Below are 21,311 nucleotides of genomic sequence, written 5' to 3'. Positions count from 1 at the left end.
TTATTATGGTCTTCCCAGAATTATTAAAAATATTAAAGACAATGGAGGGATTAGCACTTTGCCTTGCAGAGTATATTTGACACTGTAATACTCAGAGGGTAAGCCTTGTTCCAGTAGCTTCTGAGAACTTGTTTAAAATGTAAATTCTTGGGTCTACTCAACGTCTAATGAATTAGAAGTTGGGTATCTGGAGGTTAGCAGTCTGTGTTTTAACATGTCCTTTGAATGATTCTAATACCCTCTCCAATTTGAGAACATCTCCCTGAACCAATGGTACTGTTATGCTTGTTGTTGTGTATTTATTATGCAGTACAGAGGATTGAACCAAGGGGAATTCTACCTCAGAGCTATACCCCCAAACCTATTTTATTTTTTTATTTTGAAACAGAGTCTTACTAAGTTATGGACGGCCTCACTAAGTAGCTAAGTCTGGCTGTGAACCTGAGATCCTCTGTCTCAGCCTCCCACATACTGGGATTGCAAGTGTGTTCCACCATGCCTAGCTCGAGAGTTTTAAAAATTGACCCTTAGCCAGAGGACAAGGGTACCCACTGATGATATCCATGTAGTACAGCCTCTGGAAGATACTATATGATGGAGAAGGATAGAAAGTAGATCTACAGGGTCAGATGAAACAAGGCCAGCCCAACCTAGTCTGATCAAAACTCCAGGTTACTCAGATGGTAGTAGTTCTCTCTTTAGCCCCTCCTCATCTTACATTTATTCAGCATCAAGTGTATGCCAGACATCATGCTGGGTATTGGGCAAGATATGAATGATCGAGGAATATACACATGTGTGTGTTCATGACCCACAATGTAAAGGTTAGATATAAAATGTACCCTGAAAAGTTTATGTATTAATACTCAGAGATAATGCAATTAAGTTATGAGGATTATAATCTCATTGGTGGATAAATCCATTGCAATGGGTTTAATGGATGGTAACCTAGTCTGGTGGAGTATAGCTTAAAAAGGTGGACCCCTGGGGGATGTGGACTTGAGAACTGTGCTTTTGTCTTTGAATGCCCTTCTTACTTGCTCGCTCTGCTTCTGGACTTCTTGATGTGAGGAGCAGGGTCACTGTGTTCTCTTTCTTTACTTCCCACTGCCATGCTCTGAGCTCTATAGACCTGGCATAATATAGACTGAACCCTGAAATCTTCAAAACTGTGATCAAATAAATATTACTTTCTCTAAGTTGTGTGGTAAACTATTTTGGATTATAGCACTGAGAATGTCGACTGAGACACAGAGAGAATATCTCTATGGCCCCATCCCTGTGCATTCTGAAATGTTTGGCCACATGGACATCTGTCCTCTGCTCCTGAGTCTATGTGTTCTTGGATTGTTTGACTTCTCTAGGATTGCAGTTTTCATTCTGTATTCATTTCATTCCATTTTTAATCTATTTTGTATGTAGGCAAACTCACTTGTTCTTTCTTTTAGCTCTTTCTTAATTTCTCCCACAGAGTAACTCAGATTAGATTGTTATTAATCATGGTCTTTAGACAATTTAAAATTTTGAAAAATCATTGAAAATCAATGTGCCACTTTGCCCTGCTGAGAAGTTTGCTCATGGCGTCTAGTTTTGCTGATGGTGTACAATTTCAGATTTTAAGAAAGGAGCCTCTAGTTCTTCTAAGTTATTAGTTTTCTTTTTCCTTTGACCAAATCAGCTCCTTTTACCTTAGATATATGGCAAGCATTTTTTAATTTAGTAGGCAATTTTTGATTTACTGATTAATTCTGTCTCTCCCCAGATTGTCATGAAGCCACAATGCCTTCATGAAATCAAGTGCAGGAGGCAGGTGTCCTCAGAAGAAGCTTGTTCAGAGTCTGGCAACAAAAGAAAAAAATATATCCTGAGAACACATCTCATAACTGAAAATTTGGTACTTGTCCCAATATGCCAAGTCAAATAATTGGAATAAATCTTTGGGAAGAAGAAAAAAGTTTTATCAATTTGCTAGCAAGTTGAAAAAAATCAGTGAACAATAACAACCATAAAAAACAGCCTGATTCTCCCCAACCAGAGGAAAGGACATGCCTCTTAAGAGCTATCATTTCAGGGTTATGCAGGTGTACTTATTAGAAAGACACAATTCAGGTCCACCTTGTCCTTGAGATGAATTCCTCAGACCCATAGATACCAATTCTTCATTTTTTTGGTCAGTAAACTGGTAAGATCAGTCATTTGTTAACAGTGAGAAATAAAGAGGGGAAAATAAAAATGTCAGCTTTGAAACAGGCCATCTGTTATCTGCCAGACTCAAACATTCCAAAACAGGCCTCTCCTCCCAAGAGGATTCCAAGTGGCTCTTTGGTGATACTGAGGTTGAACATGGTGGAAAGGCCTTCCCAAAGTCAGGAATATCTAGGGGGAAATCTAAGCTCTGATGATAGCTGATTCCTTGGCTTTGGGTATAATTCTAACCTGCACTTTCTATGGGTAGGTGGAAAATGAATAGAATTTATAATCTTGAAAGTTTATCCAGAACTTTCCAAGAGAATGAATGTAAAACATCAGGTAAACATTTTAATAAGAAGATGTTCAGTGTGACTTTCCTTTAAAGTGTATTTTTAATACCCTTTGTCTCTCTACTCCATGATTTTCCTTCTTCTTCCATTCCCAAATGGAAGAAGTCCCAGTTCCAAATCTTTCTTTCCAGTCCCAAATCAAGACTCTAGAGCTTTAATATGCATTCCTTTTCTAACTCTGATTTTAAGAGAAGATCAGACATTAATTGTCCCAGGGGTCAATATCACTTTATCTAAACTTGAGCATGCATCACGATTACCTGAAAATGTTATAAAAGAGTCTCTTGGGGCCCCTTTCTCTTATGCAGTGGGTTTGGTATGAGTCCTCAGAATTTGTATTTTTCATTAAATTTTCCAGTGATGTAGATGCTCTTGGTCCAGAGAACACATTTTGAGAACCACAAGTCTACAGCAGAGACTTTGAGAATGTTTATCCTGGAGAAGACCTTACATACCCTCTGGGCTTCTCCTATAAATTATCAGTAATTAGACTATGACTGTGATCCAGTCAAACAGTCCTTCTAGTTTACCAGGCTGATGATGGAGGACAATTTTGTTATTTATCCTAAGAAAAGTGCATTCTAATCAGAATCCTAACTTCATGCTATAAGATGATGTTGGTGAATATTATAATGATCATGAGGATAATGTGTTACTATTTTAGTTCCCTTAAAGCATCAGGTGCTTTCTACACTGTCTTATTGTGACAACCTCGTGAATGAGGCATGATACTCCTGCCCTATAAGTGAGGCCACTCACCAGAGAGCTCAGGTGGCTGGCCAAGGAAGCTAAGATAAGATCTGGTCTGATTTTCTTCATTCACCAACATACCATGCTGTCCTCACTATGAACTGGAGTCCAGGATCCTAGAAAGGATGTTAAAAAGTCAAAAATAGACCATGTAAGAGAAAAATGGCTCTTTTTGAGAGGCAAGATTACCTGCTAGCCCCTGTACTCTCTGCTGTGCTCCTCACTATTGACCCTGTTGCTTTAGAACACAGGGATGCTGGGATGGGGACAGGCAATCACTGGCAGAAATCCTAGTGCCTAACTATCAAGAGCCATTTTCTATTACTGCATTCTTGGAAAGTCGTCATCCTTTCAGTTCCACCTAGGTAATGGCAGCCCCATGGGGACCACCATGACCAATCTATAATAGTGTCTTTGGCACACTGAGGACATTCCTCTACCTTGCTGCTCCCATTGTTTATGACATCTCACTATCCAGTTCTATCCTTTTTCCTCTGGTCTTGAGCCAGGAACCAAATTAACTTTATGCCCTGTGGACACTTTAGGAAAGTGGCTTTTTAGGCAATTGTTGGGAAGCTGGTTGCAATATTGCTACCTCCCAGTGAGCCTCTTCTGCTTTGCCTCTGTTTGCTGGTCCAGAGACTGATCCAGGTAAAGCATTATTATCTTTCACTTGGGTAGCAGGATTCCTGCTGCCTCCTGAGCTGGCCTCTGTGAACAGCCTCTGAGTGCCTAATGTTTTCATATCATTTTGTATGACATTTTTCTATTGTTCTGGACAACCAAGAAGAGACAGGCTGCTTATTTCCAGTGGAAGGAGAAACACTTTGACTCTTTGTGGTTGGTACCTTAGTTCTCTGCTGCCTTTTGGGGAGCTTTGGTGTTCTCAATACCTTTCTCTCTCACACACACATAAACGCACACATGCCCATTCACACACATACATACATTTGTACCCACTTGCATACCCATACACACTGAGATGATTCTTATATGCACACACACTCACAAAACTGACCATACAACTTCATACATCCACACATTTATACACACCTACACATCTTGCCCCACACTTAAACACATGCACATACAACTGCCACCCACTTGCATAGACTCACATACACTCACATGCAGACTCTGCAAACTTACAAAGAGGGTTTCTGGCTTGGCAAAGGTGGAAGAGTGATTGGCAGGAGGAAAGCAGGTGGGAGGAAAGATGTTTCAATCACTGCTGACAGACTGAGCTCCTGAATCCCACCTGGAACTAAGAAAGGAGAGAAAGAGAGCTTGGGTTAAACCCTTACCATGTGCCAGGCAGAGCTTTGTGTTCTTGAATTCCACACCACAACAGTCCTCTTAGGGATTGATTCTTAACCCCAGACAATGTAGGTTTATTGAAGAGCTGGATATGATTTCCTCCAGCACTCTGTTTTATTCAACAATGCTCAAGACAAGAAGGTAAATCTCTAAAATTACCCCTGTTGACATTATAATCACAAGAAAGGCTTTTGGCACCAGAGGAAGTACGCACAACACAGAAATTTTTAAAAATCACCCAAGATGTCCATCGACGGATGAGTGGATTACAAAACTATGGGATATGTACACAATGGAACTTTACTGAGCCATAAAGAGGGACAAAATTACATCATTTACAGGGAAACTGATGGAATTGAAGAACATTATGCTACGTCAGATTAGTCAGGTACAAAAAATTAAAGATTAGATGTCCTTAATATTTATAAGCTAGGAGGAATACTAGACTAAGAAGGAGAAACCATAGATGAGCAAATAAAACAACCTAACTCAGGGAGTTATAGGGGAAAGGAGGAAAATTTTCTCATTACATGATGTAAATTCACAAGCATATCAAAGTCAACCAGTAAGCCAAACATGAGAAGGAAGGAGGAGAAGCAAATGGGGTGGGAATTGGGGGAAGAGATAAATGAGTAAATTTGTGCATGTATGCCTCTACCATCTTGTACTCCATTAAGATGTATGACTACAGTGCACCAATAAAAATTTTATAAGAACCCAAGAAAATTTTCCCATAATGACACCCTCCAAAGATGGCTGTTATTTAGCATTTGGTTCTAGATTCTAATTATTTAAAGAAAAGATACAAATGGTCAAAAGATACATGAAAAGTGTTCAAAATCATTAACAGTCTAGGAGATGCAAATCAAAACTACACTGAGATTCTATCTAACCCCAATTAGAGTGGCAAACATGAAGAAGTCAAATTACAAATGTTGGTGAGGATGCAGGGAAATAGAAAATTTTCAGCAGTGTTGGAGGAGAGCAAAATAGTTCAGCTGTTATGGAGGTCAGTGTGGATATTTCTTAGAAAACTGGGAATAGATCCACCATATAATCCAGCTATGCCATTCCTGAGTATTTTTCCAAAGGTGTTGAAATCAGAGAACTACAGTAACATATGCATACCCATGTTCATAGTAGCACAATTTCAATAGCCAAATTATGGAACCAACCTAGGTCTCCATCAACAGATGAATAGATTACAAAATTATAGAAAATACATACAGTGGAATTCTACTCAATAATAAAGAAGAACAAAATCATGTCATTCATAAGAAGATGGATGGACCTGGAGAACATTATGTTAAGCAAGATTAGCCAAGCACAGAAAGAGAAGGGACATATGTTTTCCTTAATATGCTCAAGCTAGGGAGTATTAGGGATACAAAAGGGATTCCAGATAATAGAGGAAAAACCTCAGTGAAGCCTGGAAGGAAGGGTAGAGAAAGAAGAAGGCTGAGGTTCATTCATGGAAAAGCTGCATGGAACTATATGATGTGAATATAACCTTGTAACCTGGAAACTTAGTATTGAGAGGGAAATGAGGAAGTGGGGAGCACAAAATACTGTGTCAATATATGCTACTATAAACATGACCCATATGATGATGTGAGACTATAGTGCACCAATAAAAAATTAAAAACAATATTTTCCAAGGTATCACCTATTATAATAGGTTATTTTCACTAAATGGTATAGTATTTAGTTAGCTGATCCCTAAGCATGTTATATATGTTGAGGAGGTTTTACCATACTTTTATTGGTGCATTATAACCACACATTATCTTAAGGTTTAGAGTGGTAGAAACATGCATGTACATAGCACCTGGTATCTTAGTCCTCTGTTGCCCTTTTGGAATAGCCAAAATGGCTATCCCAAACGGGATTTTGGTATAGCCATTTTATATCCAGTTCAACCTAGACCCAGAGATGCTAAATCACTTACCTGAACTCACATAGCTGGCAGACGATGGAGTTGGGATGCAAATCCTTACATTCAGACTCCAAAACTCAGTCTGGATTAGATCCCAGAGCTGCCTCATTTTTCTTAACCATGGACACATCTCTTATCAATCAATGCTCTTTTAAAATACTACAATAATGGTAATATAATATTCCACCATCTAAAGCTATCATTTATCTAGCTGATTCTGCCTTGTTGGGCATTGAGATTGTTTCTAACTTCTTACTAGTTTAACCAGTGTTGCTTTTTGTACAGATATCTTTTCAGAAATGGAGTAATTCCATAGGATAAGTCCTAAGGGGTGGAATTTCTGCATATGCACATTTTCAAAGCATTCAATTCTCCCCACTGAATTACCATTCCAGAAATATCATGCCAGCCCACACTCCTACCAGCAGGCTGTAAAATTGTCCTTTTCTCTGCAGATGGTCTAGGTTTTAGTGCTGCTTCTCATGATTTGGCACTAAGACAAGTACCACCATAGCCAGGGTTCAGACTCTGTGTGAAAACTGTCACCATCGTGTGAGCATGACTACAGCAGCTCAGGCTTGAGGGGCTTGGGAGACAGCTCTGCCTTGTTGAGGTGAAGGTGGATCCATGGAGAGGCAGTGAGGGTGCCACAAGAATGGTTAATGCACATGAACATGTTTCCAAAGAATCCCAGGAGGTGATGCAGACCCTATGCCTTCCCCTCTCCCAGAGTTCCATCAGTTCCATGAACCACCATTGTTAGTAAAGCTGGATAAAAACAAGCACTGTCCTCCATGTGCGATGTGTTGGCAAGAGTGTTCCCTGAGGAGTGGTCCAAGGGCAAAGGCACCAGGAATCATTTGCCCAGCCCTCCTTCCAGGAGTCCAATCAGAGCAGTGAGGAGAGCAGACATTCTGGAAGCCAGCTGGAGCTCAGGCTGATCTGGCTCCACTCTTTGCTATTGGATCTTGTTTGGGACAAGTATCTGTTATTCTGAGCCTCAGTTTCTTCACCTATAAATGTTATGCTCTTGAGACTTATTCCATAGTTGAAAAAGACGGCAGGCTTCTGAAAGCCCTGGCACCCAGCCTGCCCCTGGCACTTCCTGGCTTGCTTCAGCACTTCATTCCAGCAGCATTTATGACTAATGTTGGCAGCGCCAGCATTCTTGTTTGGGGGAATAATGTAGCTGCTTGCCCCTTTATTAAAGCAATTAGGATGAAGTAGAAGAGTGTGATGAAATTCTTGTCTCAAAGACTGATGTTCCTGAAAGTTTGTAGTCAAAGTGAGCTCTGGAAAGGAGGAAAGCATTGCTCTAATGGAAGGAATCATTTTATTACTGGTGTGAACATAACTTCCAGTGCTGCAGCTCACTTGTGGCTGTGTCTATGACACCTAACTTGCCTGCAACAATATAGGCTGACCATGTTATGCCAGATGTTAAGGAGGAAGGCAGAAGTGCTGGGAATAGATGCTCATGAGGTCTCAGTCCTTCCCATTCACAACCTTCAGGCAGGTTTACAGGAAACAGAGAGGACTTCAGGGAGATGTTGGGATTCTGTTCAGTAAGATGCTTGCTGGGAGATAATACAAGGCTGGTTTCTACCTGCTGATGTCCTGGCATCCTGGAAATAAAGGTCCAAATGTCCTTGATCCAGTACCAAAGTTGTTCTTTCTCTTTTCCCTAAAGCCCTCACATCTACTCTTCCTAAGTCTATGATTTTTTTTAAATTGTAATATTTTATTTAAATAAATAAATAAATGAGCTAATTTTAGTTTTAGGGAAGGAAGAGGATGAAATGAAGAAAAATACTAATTAGCATACCAAATATGTCAGGGCAACATTCCCAAGCCCTTTATTGTGTAGGTATACAGTGCTTCTACAGTCTTAATGTGTTGCATAAGATCTCATCACTTTCATGAAATATAAGTGATTAAACTACTTCCTTAATATTTACTACTTAAGCTCTTCATGTGTTTAATTTATAGATTTGAAATATTTGTCATACCTTTTGAATACAGGTAGATAATTTTTTAAATTCCCATTTGCTAGGGTAAAAGATATAAACAACTTTGAATGTTCATGTTATATCTAATTGTGATATTTTCCAAAGGTTCATATCATTCTGTGATGATGTCAATTACCATGAAGGATCATACTGTTTTGCCACAACTTCACCAACACTGATGTTATAAATTAAAAAAATATTGTGCAGGTAGATAAATTAGGCTTGAAGGCTATATTAACTTTCAGATCTTTTCTCTTCTTTTCTTTTCATGCTGGGAATTGAACCCAGGAACATTCTTACTCCAAGCTATACTTTCAGTCATATTTTTTATTTTTTTATTCATTTCTTGTTTTGTGGGTCTGGGGATGAAACCCAGGGGCATTCGACCTCTGATCTACACCCTCTGCCCTATTTTTATTCTTTATTTTGAAACTGGGTCTCACTAAGTTGCAGAGGGCCTCGCTAAGTGGTTGAGGCTGTCCGCGAACCACGATACTCCAGTCTCAACCTCCTGAATGCTGGGATTACAAGTGTGCGCCACCGCTCCCGGCTCATAGTTTTTTTTTTATTATTTTTAAACAGGATCTTTCTAAGTTACTGAGACTGGACTTGAATCTGCTATCCTTATGTCTTAGTCTCCCAAATACTGGAATTACAGGCATGCATCACATACCTAGCTCAGAGATATTTTTTCTTAAATCATCTACAAATTCCTTCTATAACATTTGGAGAAAGCCTGGGATTAAGTCCCAGGATCCCTGAGCTAGTTCCTAAGTACTCGCTGAGGTTTAAAGGAACTGTGGAGCTGGGTCTTTATGCCCTTCTCATCTCCATACAGAGCAGAAAACTTGGAGGGGGTTTGGGTATATCAAGAGTTTATAGCCTAATTTCTCTCAGCAATGGAATATGTAGAAAATCAGTGATTGGAAATTAAAAGTACATTTAATATCATAAACTGGCTGGCTAGATAAAAGAAATTTAACTCATACAGAGAAAGATGGAGTAGGATGAGGAAGAAGAGGAAAAAGAGAATGAAGAGGAAGAGGAAGAGGAAGAAAAAGAGAAAGAAGAAAGAAGAGGAGGAGGAGGAGGGAAGGGAAGGGGGCTGGAGGGGAGGAGAAGGAAGGAGAGGGGAAGGAAGGAAAGGGAAGAGAAGAGATATGAAAATGGGAAGGAAAGAAGAGAATAGAAGAGGAGAAGAGAAGAGAAGAGAAGAAGAGAAGAGGTGTATGAGCTTATGATGGAAGGTGCTTATGACCCTAGGATCTCCAGGAGAAAGAGGCTTGATAATATTAGGTGTCCCTCATATGGGGAGTCATGCCTATGGACAAACTATAAAATAAAGAGGTAGATTTACTTATAAATAGAATAACTATAATCTTAAAACAGTTTTTATAAAATAATTCTAGAATTATCTTAATAATTCTAAGATGAGATGAGGAGGAATGCAGCTCATTCTGCAAAAAAAAAAAAAAAAAAAAAAAAACAAGAATAGGGTGCACATAAAGGTGACTGAGCCGTGATAGGGGTGTGTGTGTGACTTTTCACAACAGCATCTGGAATGTTCCTCACAGGATGGTCAGATGTAAGAAGGTTAAAGTCTCATACAGATTCTGGCACATTGGAAAGACTGGGGAGATATCTTCAAGATATAGAAACTGGAGACTGATGGGCTTGGGGATTCTAGGGGCAGGTTTTAGTGCTGCATCCTACTCAGTGTGGAGCTGAGAGAGAAGAGCTAGGAAACTTTAGGGTGCGTGGGAAGTGAAGAAGGGATGTTGGAAATGAGGAATAAGGGTAGAATCAGGAAAGGTCCTGTCCCATTGTGTTTGGGGCTTCTGATTTTTCCCCAGTAGTAAAATGTAGCATATCACCATCTCCAAGTTGTCCTGCTCTGGCACTGTCAGATAGATGGAGGATACAGCCACATACTTCCTCAATCAGACACAGAGGTATAATATTTGCACATGGGGAGATAAGCTGTCTCCCATCAGCTCGATAAAGGGGCTTCTGCCTTCCCCCTCTTCTTGTCTGCCTTCCTGGTCAGCAGGGATTTGAGGCTGAGCCATTGCCAGCATTGGTTCCAGATGCTTTATCTCTCAGCTTAGTCCATCAGGACTACAAATGCAGCTTCTCTAGGGCAGCTGAACTCATCTGATCCTCAGTCTAACTGCACCCTACAAATGCTTTTGTTATAAGGGACTCCAGGTGCCCCATCCAAGCGACCACAGTAGGCTTTCCTGAATCAGTTTCTGCTCAATCAGAGCCAGTTTCTTTCTTTTACTTCTTGGAACATCACTTGAAAGGTTGAAATGAAGCTGATCTTAATTCTTCCTTCAACATGACATGCCCTTTTGAAATTGTACAAATAACAGTGTCTGATTGTCATGTTGAATTGCGAGCATGGATGTGAAACACTCCCAAGTCTGACTGAAGCCAAATATTAGGTCATAAGTCAACATTTTGCTGAGCAACTTGGTTACTAAGAGGTTGAAAATTTATATCTTTTCATGAGAAAACTTGTTTGCCAGCAGGAAAAAATTTTAAAGACTGTTATCTTTCCACATGGAGGGACAGAGATGTGTGTAATTTCAAAACCTAGGTCAAAGTCCTGTAGGACTTCTAAAAATTGGATTGGTTGAGAGATGAGGCTTTGGTGTAATGTTTGAATTGCTCCCTCAGGTGAAAGTCAATGGGTGGCACAGGTGTGTGTCATTTCTTACAAGGTGGTCAAGAAACATTGTGTGATAGGCTAGCAGAAGTCTACCCCCACTGCAGGAAGTCAGATTCTGCCCATAAATCCTTTTGATGGGAAGAATATGACAAGAAAATGAGCCATTTGGGGTCATGAACACTTAGGGTCTTAACAGAAGTAAAATCCCAATCTTTGTCAAAGCAGCCTATGCACTCCTTGGAAAGTTTCAGTGGACATGGAAACTCAACCGATCAAAGGCAAGGAAATGCTCTCAACAGTACCAAGGAATCCATGGTTTGCCAGCATGGTGGGTTTTCCTCTTCAGACCTGTTACCAACCCCACACTGCGATCTTCTAGCCTCTATCATGTCAGCCATGGTATGAGAAAATAAAAGGCAAAGGAACTTTTGAATGTTCAAAAGAGAATGAAAATCAGTCATTTTGCTGCATTAAGAACATAAAAGCTTCCATGACAAACAGAAACTGAAGGAATTTATGTCTTCAAAACCAGCGCTAGAGAAAATACTCAAAGAGATTAACTACAAAGAAGAAATAGGTAACACTCACCAGAACCAGAGAAACAAGAGTTTCCATCCAACAGACAACTAAGATTGGTTATCTGTGGAGATTCATTATTTATGTTAGTCTTTTACCTATCTCTAAAGGGTATTGTTTGCCTTTATTGTTGTTAATTTTTAGGATTTCTAGTTGGAATATTAATATACCTTCAGATATAGCATTTAGAAATATTTTATCCAATTCTATTAGTAACTTTTAACTCTGTTTACATTGTCTTTGGATATACAATATTTTCTTTTATTTTTTAGGGAGTTTGTATATTCTTCTGTTGCCTGTGCCATTGAAATCATATCCAAGAAATCACTGCCAATTTCAATGTTGTGAGGTTTTATGACCCAGATTTTCTTCTAAAAGTTTATAGTCTTAAGATTTATATTTAGGTCTTTTATCTATTTTGAGTTAATACTTGTATATGGGATTAGGTAAAGGTCCAATTTTATTCTTTTCCATGTAATTATTATTTTTCAACAATATTTAGTTAAAAGATTATTATTTCCACCACCAAATGTTCGTGGAAACCTTGTCAAAAATAACTTGACAATATAGGGAAGAATTTAGCTCTAGGCTTGTATTTAACTCCAATGGTCTATATATCTGCCTTTAGAACAGTACTACACTGTTTCAATTATTGTAGCTTTATATGGTTTGAAATCAGAAAATATATATCTGCTAGCTTTGTTCTTTTTCAAGATTGTTTTGGGTATCTAGAATTCATATTCCATATTAGGATAGATTTTTTCTGAAAAATAAATATATAAATATATGATAGTTTCACCTAAAAAACAGAAAAAAATATGCTCTAGTAAGAAAGAAAGCAAAAAGAAATATTGAAATGCTATCTTTAAATCATCAAACGCTTGGTATCAGACAAATGAAACTGTTATGTGAGATTATCATTTTTAATTTTGGATAAATTGCTATAATACTAGATGTCAACCACTAAGCCAAGCATGGGAAGGAGGGATGGGGAGAGAATGGGGTGGGGATCGGGTGGGGGCTGACTGGGCGATGTGTGCATGTATGTCTACAAAAGTTTGTATCCCACTATGATGTATGAATACAGTGCACCAATAAAATAAAATTAAAAAAAAAGAAAAAAAAAAGAAAAAAAAAAGAAAAAAAAAAAAAAAGAACATAATGCGTGTATGGCATCCTAGCACATGCTTGTAATCTTAGTACTTAAGAGGATAAGACAGGAGGATTGCAAGTTCAAGGCCAGCTTCAGAAACTCAGTTAGACCCTCAAAAACAGTGAGATTCTTTTTCAGAATAAAAATAAAGAGGGCTAGGGGTAGCCCAAAGGTAAAGGGCCCCTGGGTTAAATCCCCAGTACCAAAAACAAACAGAAAAGAAAAAGAACCTTATGCACTATTTTAAGAAGGCCAAGTGATAGTGTCTAGTTTGCATCTTTTTCCAAAAGGTAAAGCAGCTAGCATTCTGAGTAGTCATCCTCTAGTGAGAGACACAACTGTGGCTCAAGATAGACTTGGACATGTGCTCTAGAGTATGATATAGTGGAACAGAACTTCTGCTGTGAATGCAGCAATATGAAACATCTGATATAAGTAATATGAAACCATTGTACCATGTAGAAATATTGACTTTAGAAACCTGGTGGTGGTGGTGGTGGTGGTGGTGGTGGTGGTGTGTGTGTGTGTTTGTGTGTGTGTGTTTGTGTGTGTGTTTGTGTGTGTGTGTTTGTGTGTGCATGTACTTACACACACACCCCCTCTTGTATGGGCAGTAAAAAGTAAGTGACAGAAGCCTGGCATGGCAGCATAACAATCAGGCCCTGTCCCTAATGGGTTCTGCTCCATGCACAGCAAGCTATAGACATTGGCGTGTGCTTGCTAAGTGACTGTAACCCAGGAGCTTTCATGCTTACCTTAACTAAGCAGGACTTGGGTTCCAAGTGGAAATAGTAAGTGGAGAAGATTTATGGCAGTACCATCTCTTCCTCCCTATGAACTCTGTTCCTCAGAGAGGCTCTTCATCCTCATCCTAATGCTACTGTGCAAAATCTCAGTATGCTAGAGTACTTTATCCATTCTCTTGGGGTCAATTTCATAATTAGAGAAATGGCCCTTTGTCACTGTGACCCACTTCAAATTCTGTCTCTCCAACACCCTCCATGATATATGTTGGATGTAGTGGATGCCTGCACATTGTGTGTGTGTGTGTGTGTGTGTGTGTTTTACTGGGAATTAAACTGAGGAGCATTTTATCTCCCAAGCTATACCCCCCAGCCTCTTTTTTACTTTGAAACAGCTTGCTAAGTTTCTGATGATCTTGCTAAGTTTCCGAAGCTTGCCTTGAATCTGCAATCCTCCTGTCTCAGCTTCCCAAGTACTGGGATTATGGCATGTGCCACAGCAACTGGATACATCTTTTTATATATAACCAAAATGAGCAATATCAAGCAATGGTGGCATTTTTATGGCAGGGGACTTTTCTGTTCTGCTCAGTGGGCAAAAGGATCATTTAAGAGGAGTCCCTGGAATACTACCAGTGAGAGTTGTCACTCATGAAACTAACCTAGCAGGCCTCCTGACCTGGCTGACTTCATGGTGATTTTGATCTTTCAGGCAAAGAAGGGGAATTATGCCTTCCTGTGGGATGTGGCTGTGGTGGAGTATGCAGCCTTGACAGACGATGACTGCTCAGTGACAGTCATTGGCAACAGCATCAGCAGCAAGGGCTATGGAATCGCACTGCAGCATGGTAGCCCCTACAGGGACCTCTTCTCTCAGAGGTAAGTATGGTCAACGAGGCTGCTCCAGCAGCCTCCAGGACTTCAGAAGCTGGGGCTAGGAGAATAACCTTTTCTTAGGAGATAAGAGTCAACATGTACTGGTCTACTCATCAGCTCTTCTTAAGCATCACCAGTGTGATAATACAAATTCCTCCCAGCTTCCAAGTAGACATTATCTAAGCATTGGGATATAGCAAAAGAAGTACATGATTTCTTCCACGAAAGTGCATGTGACATGAGGTACTGTGACATGAGGAGGCACTGCCATCTCAGGACATACATGCAAAAGCAAGAACATTTTCAGGGTTCTGAGGGTAGAAGGGGACAGAGGAATCTGACAAGACCCAGGAGACCCAGAAGAACTTCCCAGAGATAATGAGTGACACCTGAGGACTGAAGGAGGAGTAGAAGTTAGCCAGATGAGTGAATAATGTATAGGATCTGGGAAGTGCCCAATAAACTGTTTTAAATATAGATGTGTCTGGAGAGTGTCATCATTAGAGAAGCAAAATGTCTCCATATTCATCTGTACATAACCTTAGGGGTATGGGGATTGTATAGCAGGAGGTTCCTAGCCCAAGAAGATGCTGTCTGCTAGGGTGAGTAATGGACCTGGCCTTCCACTGTGGATAGAGGATGTTCATCAGTTACCTACCTTCTCTCCATCCTCCTCAGATCAGAATCCAGATTTCCAAAACATTTATCAGAATTAATTTAGATTTCTGGTAATTAATATTTGCAAAAGTTAGGGACACTGAAGATAAAGTGGGGGAGGTGGGCTATGCAGATATCAGAGTGAATGGAGCCCTTCCACTGGAAGTAAATTTGGTGTGTCTAGTTTGCATTTGTCTGCTTAGCTTCCCATGTGATTTACTGTGAATCTATACCTTGATCTTACTCTTAGATGTGGTCAAGTTTCCAAATGCTGAGTCTATGAACCTGAGCTACTTCCATGAGAGAAGCCATTTCTTATCATTCCATCCCTATTTTATGCCATAGCAACTTATCTTAGTCCCTACCCAGGTGACCTAGCCAGAAGATGGAACCCAAAGGCATGGATGAGCTCAGTGTCCTCTTCCCAGTAGCCAGCCTGCCAACAGGAGCTCCCATCCCCAGGAGTATCTGAGCCTTGGGCCCTCCACTTTTCCATGTCTTTGAGGTGGCATCCTACTGACTGAAGAGGGTGGAAATGCAGAGCCCCAAGAAGAAGCTTTAATGGCAGGCTCTGTCTTGGTCACCAAAATTCAAAGCATGACAGGAATGTCCAAGTGGAAATGGGGGCATAGTGCAAGCTGAGGGGCAGCTCCAGTTACCTGGTGAATTCATGGATTCCATCACTGAGGAGAGTCCATTTGGTGGGTGAGAGTTCTTACAAATACCTGTTTTATATTATGCAGCTCAGAGAAGGTAACTCTAACACCCATGATCACTCAGTTGGCTGGTGGAAGAGCAATGAGTAGAATCCAGGTCTCCTGAGCCCCAGTGCTATGTGCATGTGGTTTTCAGATCCCCAGGCCCTAGAACTTCTCATCTCCTATCTCCTAGATGTCCAAATGAGGCCTTTCTTCTGCTTATGAGCTCACAAGCCTCAGAACATTCAGGGAAGGCTGAGGAGGATGGTTGGCAACCTGTTCAATAAGAGTCTTACTTGCAAAACCGGGAGAAGGGGTAGGACAAATTAAGTAAAATAAGGCTTTGGAGATTTTTCTAGAATTTGATCAAGTACCCACTCTGCACTTCATCCTGTTTCCTGGAGCAGAGAGCAATGGCAAGAGAGAAGAAAGAGGAAAAATTTATCATTTTCTCATATTAAAACATTAAGAAAGGATGCTGTCTCACCAGGATTTAGAACACATTGGTGTTCTTTCAGTTTATACTGGTTGGTTTTCTTAGATGGAAGGCTCAGGGCAATTGCACAGACCATCAAATTGTGAGCATCTCTGATAGTAAGGGAGCCCATGGGGCCAACACAGTAGCAGCACAATATGCCCCAAGATGGCACTTAGGGAAGCAGAGGGGGCCAGCAAGGGGAGACTAGAGTCATATGTACTCAGTTATCTCTGGATAAGTGAACATCAACACACCAGTTACTAAAGGAGTCAAGGCAGTGAAGGCCCAAACTAGGAGAATATAAAATCATCCTTTCACCTGGAGAGAAAAGAGATGAGTAGAGAGGATGTGGTTGCTCTTTTCTAATACCAAAGGGCTTGTCTATGCAGAAGGAATCAGGTGTCCTTTTTGTGGCTCCAGAGGCCAGAGGACCCTGAGACCATGAGATGATGCTAAAGAGGCAAGCTAACCCCAGAACAGGTCTGTATGTGATCTGCCCAATGTAAGGTCATTATGCAAAATTCCTCTGCAGAGGCACTGTGGGCTTTACCCTCCCATCCCAGTAGTTGCCACACACAGAAGTGGCCAGTCCCATCTCCATGGCATCCTAGTGAGAAGCAATTCATCCCTTTATGCTTTTACCAGAAGTCTGTCTGCTCTGTGGCCATAAATGAATGTCCTAAGTGGGCTGTGCTATCCTCTTGCAGTATGGTCATCTGCCTCCATGGCTTCTGAGGAGGCTGGGGAGGCACTCAGACCAGGCTGCAAACTTACTGCTGCCAATGATTCTACAAGAGGCTCTATTATATGGTAGATTCAGAACTGTGAGGTGTCCTTAGATTGAATGTGCCTAGGAGGAGCAGAGGGGGCTTGTCCAGGGGATAGTCCATGCCATTTCAGAAAAAAGGTGTGTGTGCAGAAAGCAGATCCCAGCATTAGCTGTAACTGCTATAACTGTCTTTCCTGTCATCTGGGAGCTAAGTTATTCCATTGCTTTGGCAGAGGACTGGATGTAGATATATGCATGCATGGTAGTGGTTATGCGCTATAACTGGTTTGCAGACCACAGCATGCAGACTGGGCATTCAATAAATGTTTAGCAACTTAATAGCCATTTATTGAGCACCTACTGTGTAGCAGGCTCCACAAGTATTGAATAGAGAAAAGCACCTGCAATTATATCTGTCTGGAAAATAGAACAACTGGCTTCAGGAAGTGGCTATTATCGCTCTGTCTTCCTTGTAAGCAGGAGTATAGATTATTATGGTGTGCACTAGTTTAGCCTTGTTCTAGAATGTGTTTTATGCCTGTGGTTTGTCTTTCCTGTTGTTTCTGTATTTAAGTTTTATTTTTTGTTTGTTTGTTTTTGTTCTGTTCTGTGTTTTCTTATCAAGTCTCTTATTTTCCTTCTGGAATAAGCATGGGTATAAAAAGATGCATATGGTTAAAGGCCAAATAAGAGAAGGTCAACAAAATTAAGTAACCTTCTTGATGTTACACAGGATCTGCCTAATAAGTAAATGGGTAGCAATCCCACCCCATGATCTGGTCAGAGCCTCATTGTCCCCTAAGCCAGAAATTTACCCTTAGGGCATAGCCTGCTGTTCCAGAAGGATCAACATCTCTTTGATCAGAATGGCCCAGAGCAGAAGAGCAATATTGCCACTTTCTAATTGCAACCTTGGGAAAACCATCTCAATCTTGAGCCTCTGGTTTTCAAGAAGAAATAAAAAAAAAAAAAAACATAAAGAACTGCTCTGTAGGCTGTAATGAGGATTCAAATGGTGTAAAATTATTTGTCCCTATTGTATTCTTAAAACATGGCAGCTCCTTCCTGTCAATCCTGGCCTGGTGAAGCTGCTGGTCAATATAGCCATCAGGCTGTGCAACTACCTACCGCCTTTTATGGAGGCCTTATAACTCCATAAGTGGTCTGTGATGTAGGTAGATTTATTTAATCTCAGATTTTAGTGATGATATGGCTGAAGTTGAAAAGAAGTTCAGAGTCTGGCTTTGAATGAATGTCTGTCAGAGCAGAGTCTATGTACAAACACACACACAAAGCTGTACTGTCTCCATGGTGAGCTGATAGTTCAAGCACCAACTTTCTCTAGGGCCCTGACATTCTGCGTATCTGGCACTGGGACGCCTATAACTGCCAGGAACCTTAACCTACTCAACCTTACTAGAAGTGGCTTCATGGTGGACAATGGATATACAGGCATGCAACTTCCCTCACATGGTAAGAGCCATGTGAGGTTGTGAGTAAGCCTCTTCAGGTGTTCTGCTAATCATGAAATGTCCCAGGAAAGTGAGCTATGGTGTGGCAGGGCATGCCAAGTTTGACCCCAAACCACACAAATGCATGTGGCAATCATGCACTTATCAAACTGACCCAGTATCTCCATGCACAACCACATGCTAAGTCTTCTGTGCTCATCAGTGCCCTGAACACTTCTTCATGGATATTTTATCATGAGCTTACCATGGCCATTTTAGTTTAGGTTAATTTTCATTATCCAACAAATAGATTCATACATTTAATGATAATAAATATCTGTTTATGGCCTTCATTGTTCTTGTACAGTAGATAACATAAAAACTAATGCATAGACCCTTATCCTAAGTCCCTGCCCTACCCCTTTAATAAGGATCAGCAATCTGTGTTGGAAAGATGAGGATGATGAAGTTTAGCAGGGGCATGGACCTTGCCCAGGGATGCACAGCTGAGATATGGTGCCTCCAATGCTTATTCTTTTCACTGATCTAGGCCTTTTCCAGCTATCAAAGGGCCATGCCCTGCTGCGCTCATAATCCTGATGGGTCAGGGGACCCCATTGGGTAGTCACCCTTTGTCTCCACCAAATGTAAGCCCATGTATGGTAACTGAATGTAGCCTCATCCTGTGATCTCAGCTGAATAGAGACTGCACAGCCATTCTGTTGAGCTTCTCTTCCACCAAATGCAAGCCCATGTATGGTAACTGAATGCAGCCTCAGACCTGTGATCTCAGCTAAATAGAAACTACATAGCCATTCAGTTGAGCTTCTCTTGGCTGTGAAGAACTGCTGCTTTTTGTGCACACCCAGAGGCTCAACGAGGTCGCTGTAGATATTGTTAGTTCAAATATACCACCATGGACTAGACTCAAAGAGCTCTTCTTCCTAAATGGAACAGCTTGGGTATTTGGAGCCTTGGGGTTTCCTAACTACCACTGGCTCACTATTTAAACTCTTGGGTTGCAAAGAGAATCCACAAAACGTGACCTCAAAAGAAACCACCATGGGGAATCTAAGAATAAGAGGAGTTACCCCACCAGCATAGCACACAACATAAAATCCAGACTCCCTCCATGTGTTCTCTGAGCCCACACTTGGGAGCTGCTTGTTTTGCTCTCTTCAGCTTCTACTGTCTCTTACCATCCTCCAGTCAAACTGAAAATGGTTCAGCTTTTATTTATTTATTTATTATTTATTTATGGTGGTACTGGGGTTCTTAGAAACCCTTCTACCTCCGGGCTATACTCCCAGACCTATTTTATATTTTTATTTGGAAACAGGGTCTCTTAAGCCAGCAAAGCTGGCTTCAAACCAGCAATATCCTCCTGTCTCTGCCTCCCAAGTGTGGGGATTACAAGCCTGCACCACCACACCCGGCAATGGTTCAGCTTCTTAAATACAATGTACACACCTGCACCAGACAAGACATTCACACAGAGTTCTAGACTCAAGAGGTTCTTCTTCCCCTCACTGAATGCCAGCCCTGTCAACCTCAAAGGGACTTTAGCAAGATGTTTCACTTTCACGTGCCTTGACTTACTTCTCTGTAAAAATGAAAAAATAGAAATAATCATTTTGAAGTTCGATATGAGGATTCAACACCATTTGCTAGGCACTTAGGATTCTCCCTAGTTCATAGACCACGTTGGACCAGTTTGAGATACTTTATGATTAACTGCCCTTGAGGTTTTCATTTGTCCGTCACATCCTCCATGAGCTCTCCCTTAATCCTCCTATCTAAGTCTCCCCACCCACTCAGTATGCCATTCTCTGGCACTTCTTTTTGGATTTGATTGCACTTATCTTGGTTTCTGTCTTTAAATTTATTGCTCTAATTGTTTTAAGGTTGACGTTTGTGTCTTTAGGCCATAAGCTCAGCAGTATTGAACATAATGCTTGGCAAAATACAGAAACTCCTCAAATACAATGAATGAAGAAAGTAATTTTTTAATCCTAATGGGAGTTAAGATAAGCATATTGAATATCTCTTATATTGAATGCTTGGGATCAGAAGTATTTCAGATTTGCAATTTTTTTCTAATTTTGGAATCTTTATCTATATTTAATGAGATATCTTGGAAAAGGCACCTAAGTCTAAACTTGAAATTCATTTTGTTTTATATGCACCTTATATACATAGTCTGAAGGTACATTTATACAATACTTTGAGTAATTTTGTATGTGAGACAGAGTGTGTACATTGAACCATGAAAGGTCTGGGTAAAACCTTCCACTCATGACATCAGGTTGATACCCAAAAAGACTCAGATTTTAGAGCATTTCAGATTTTAGAAATTAGGACTAGGGAAGCTTAATCTGCAGCATTGGTGTTTAAAAGATGAGTCGTGTGATCATGAACATTCTAAATCAACAGTCTGAGTGTTTGCCTGGTGCATTTCTTTTTAAAATTGTTTTTTCTTTTGGTGGTACTGGTACTGGGGTTCTTGGAAACCCTTCTACCTCTGGGCTACACTCCCAGACCTATTTTATACTGTTTTATTTTTGGAAACAGGGTCTCTTAAGACAGCGCGGCTAGCTTCGAACCTGCATGATCCTCCTGTCTCTGCCTCCCAAGCGCAGGGATTACAAGTGTGCGCCACCACGCCTGGCCTTCTTTTTTAAACT

At 40.6% G+C, this 21,311-nt stretch overlaps 1 protein-coding gene across 1 annotated transcript in view; it reads left to right on the top strand.

The window, feature by feature from the left end:
• Positions 1 to 21,311, top strand: part of GRID1 (glutamate ionotropic receptor delta type subunit 1) — a gene marked incomplete at both ends in the record, with an annotated part of 769,462 nt that overhangs the window by 736,275 nt on the left and 11,876 nt on the right. The window contains one exon of the mRNA XM_080695056.1: positions 14,411 to 14,577. Coding sequence (XP_080551182.1) covers positions 14,411 to 14,577 — 167 coding nt within the window. The remainder of the gene's footprint in view (positions 1 to 14,410; positions 14,578 to 21,311) is intronic.

The sequence above is a fragment of the Muscardinus avellanarius genome, assembly GCF_963383645.1.
Source record: "Muscardinus avellanarius genome assembly, chromosome: 4".
Lineage (NCBI taxonomy): Eukaryota > Metazoa > Chordata > Mammalia > Rodentia > Gliridae > Muscardinus > Muscardinus avellanarius.
This window is presented reverse-complemented; position numbering and strand designations above follow the sequence as displayed.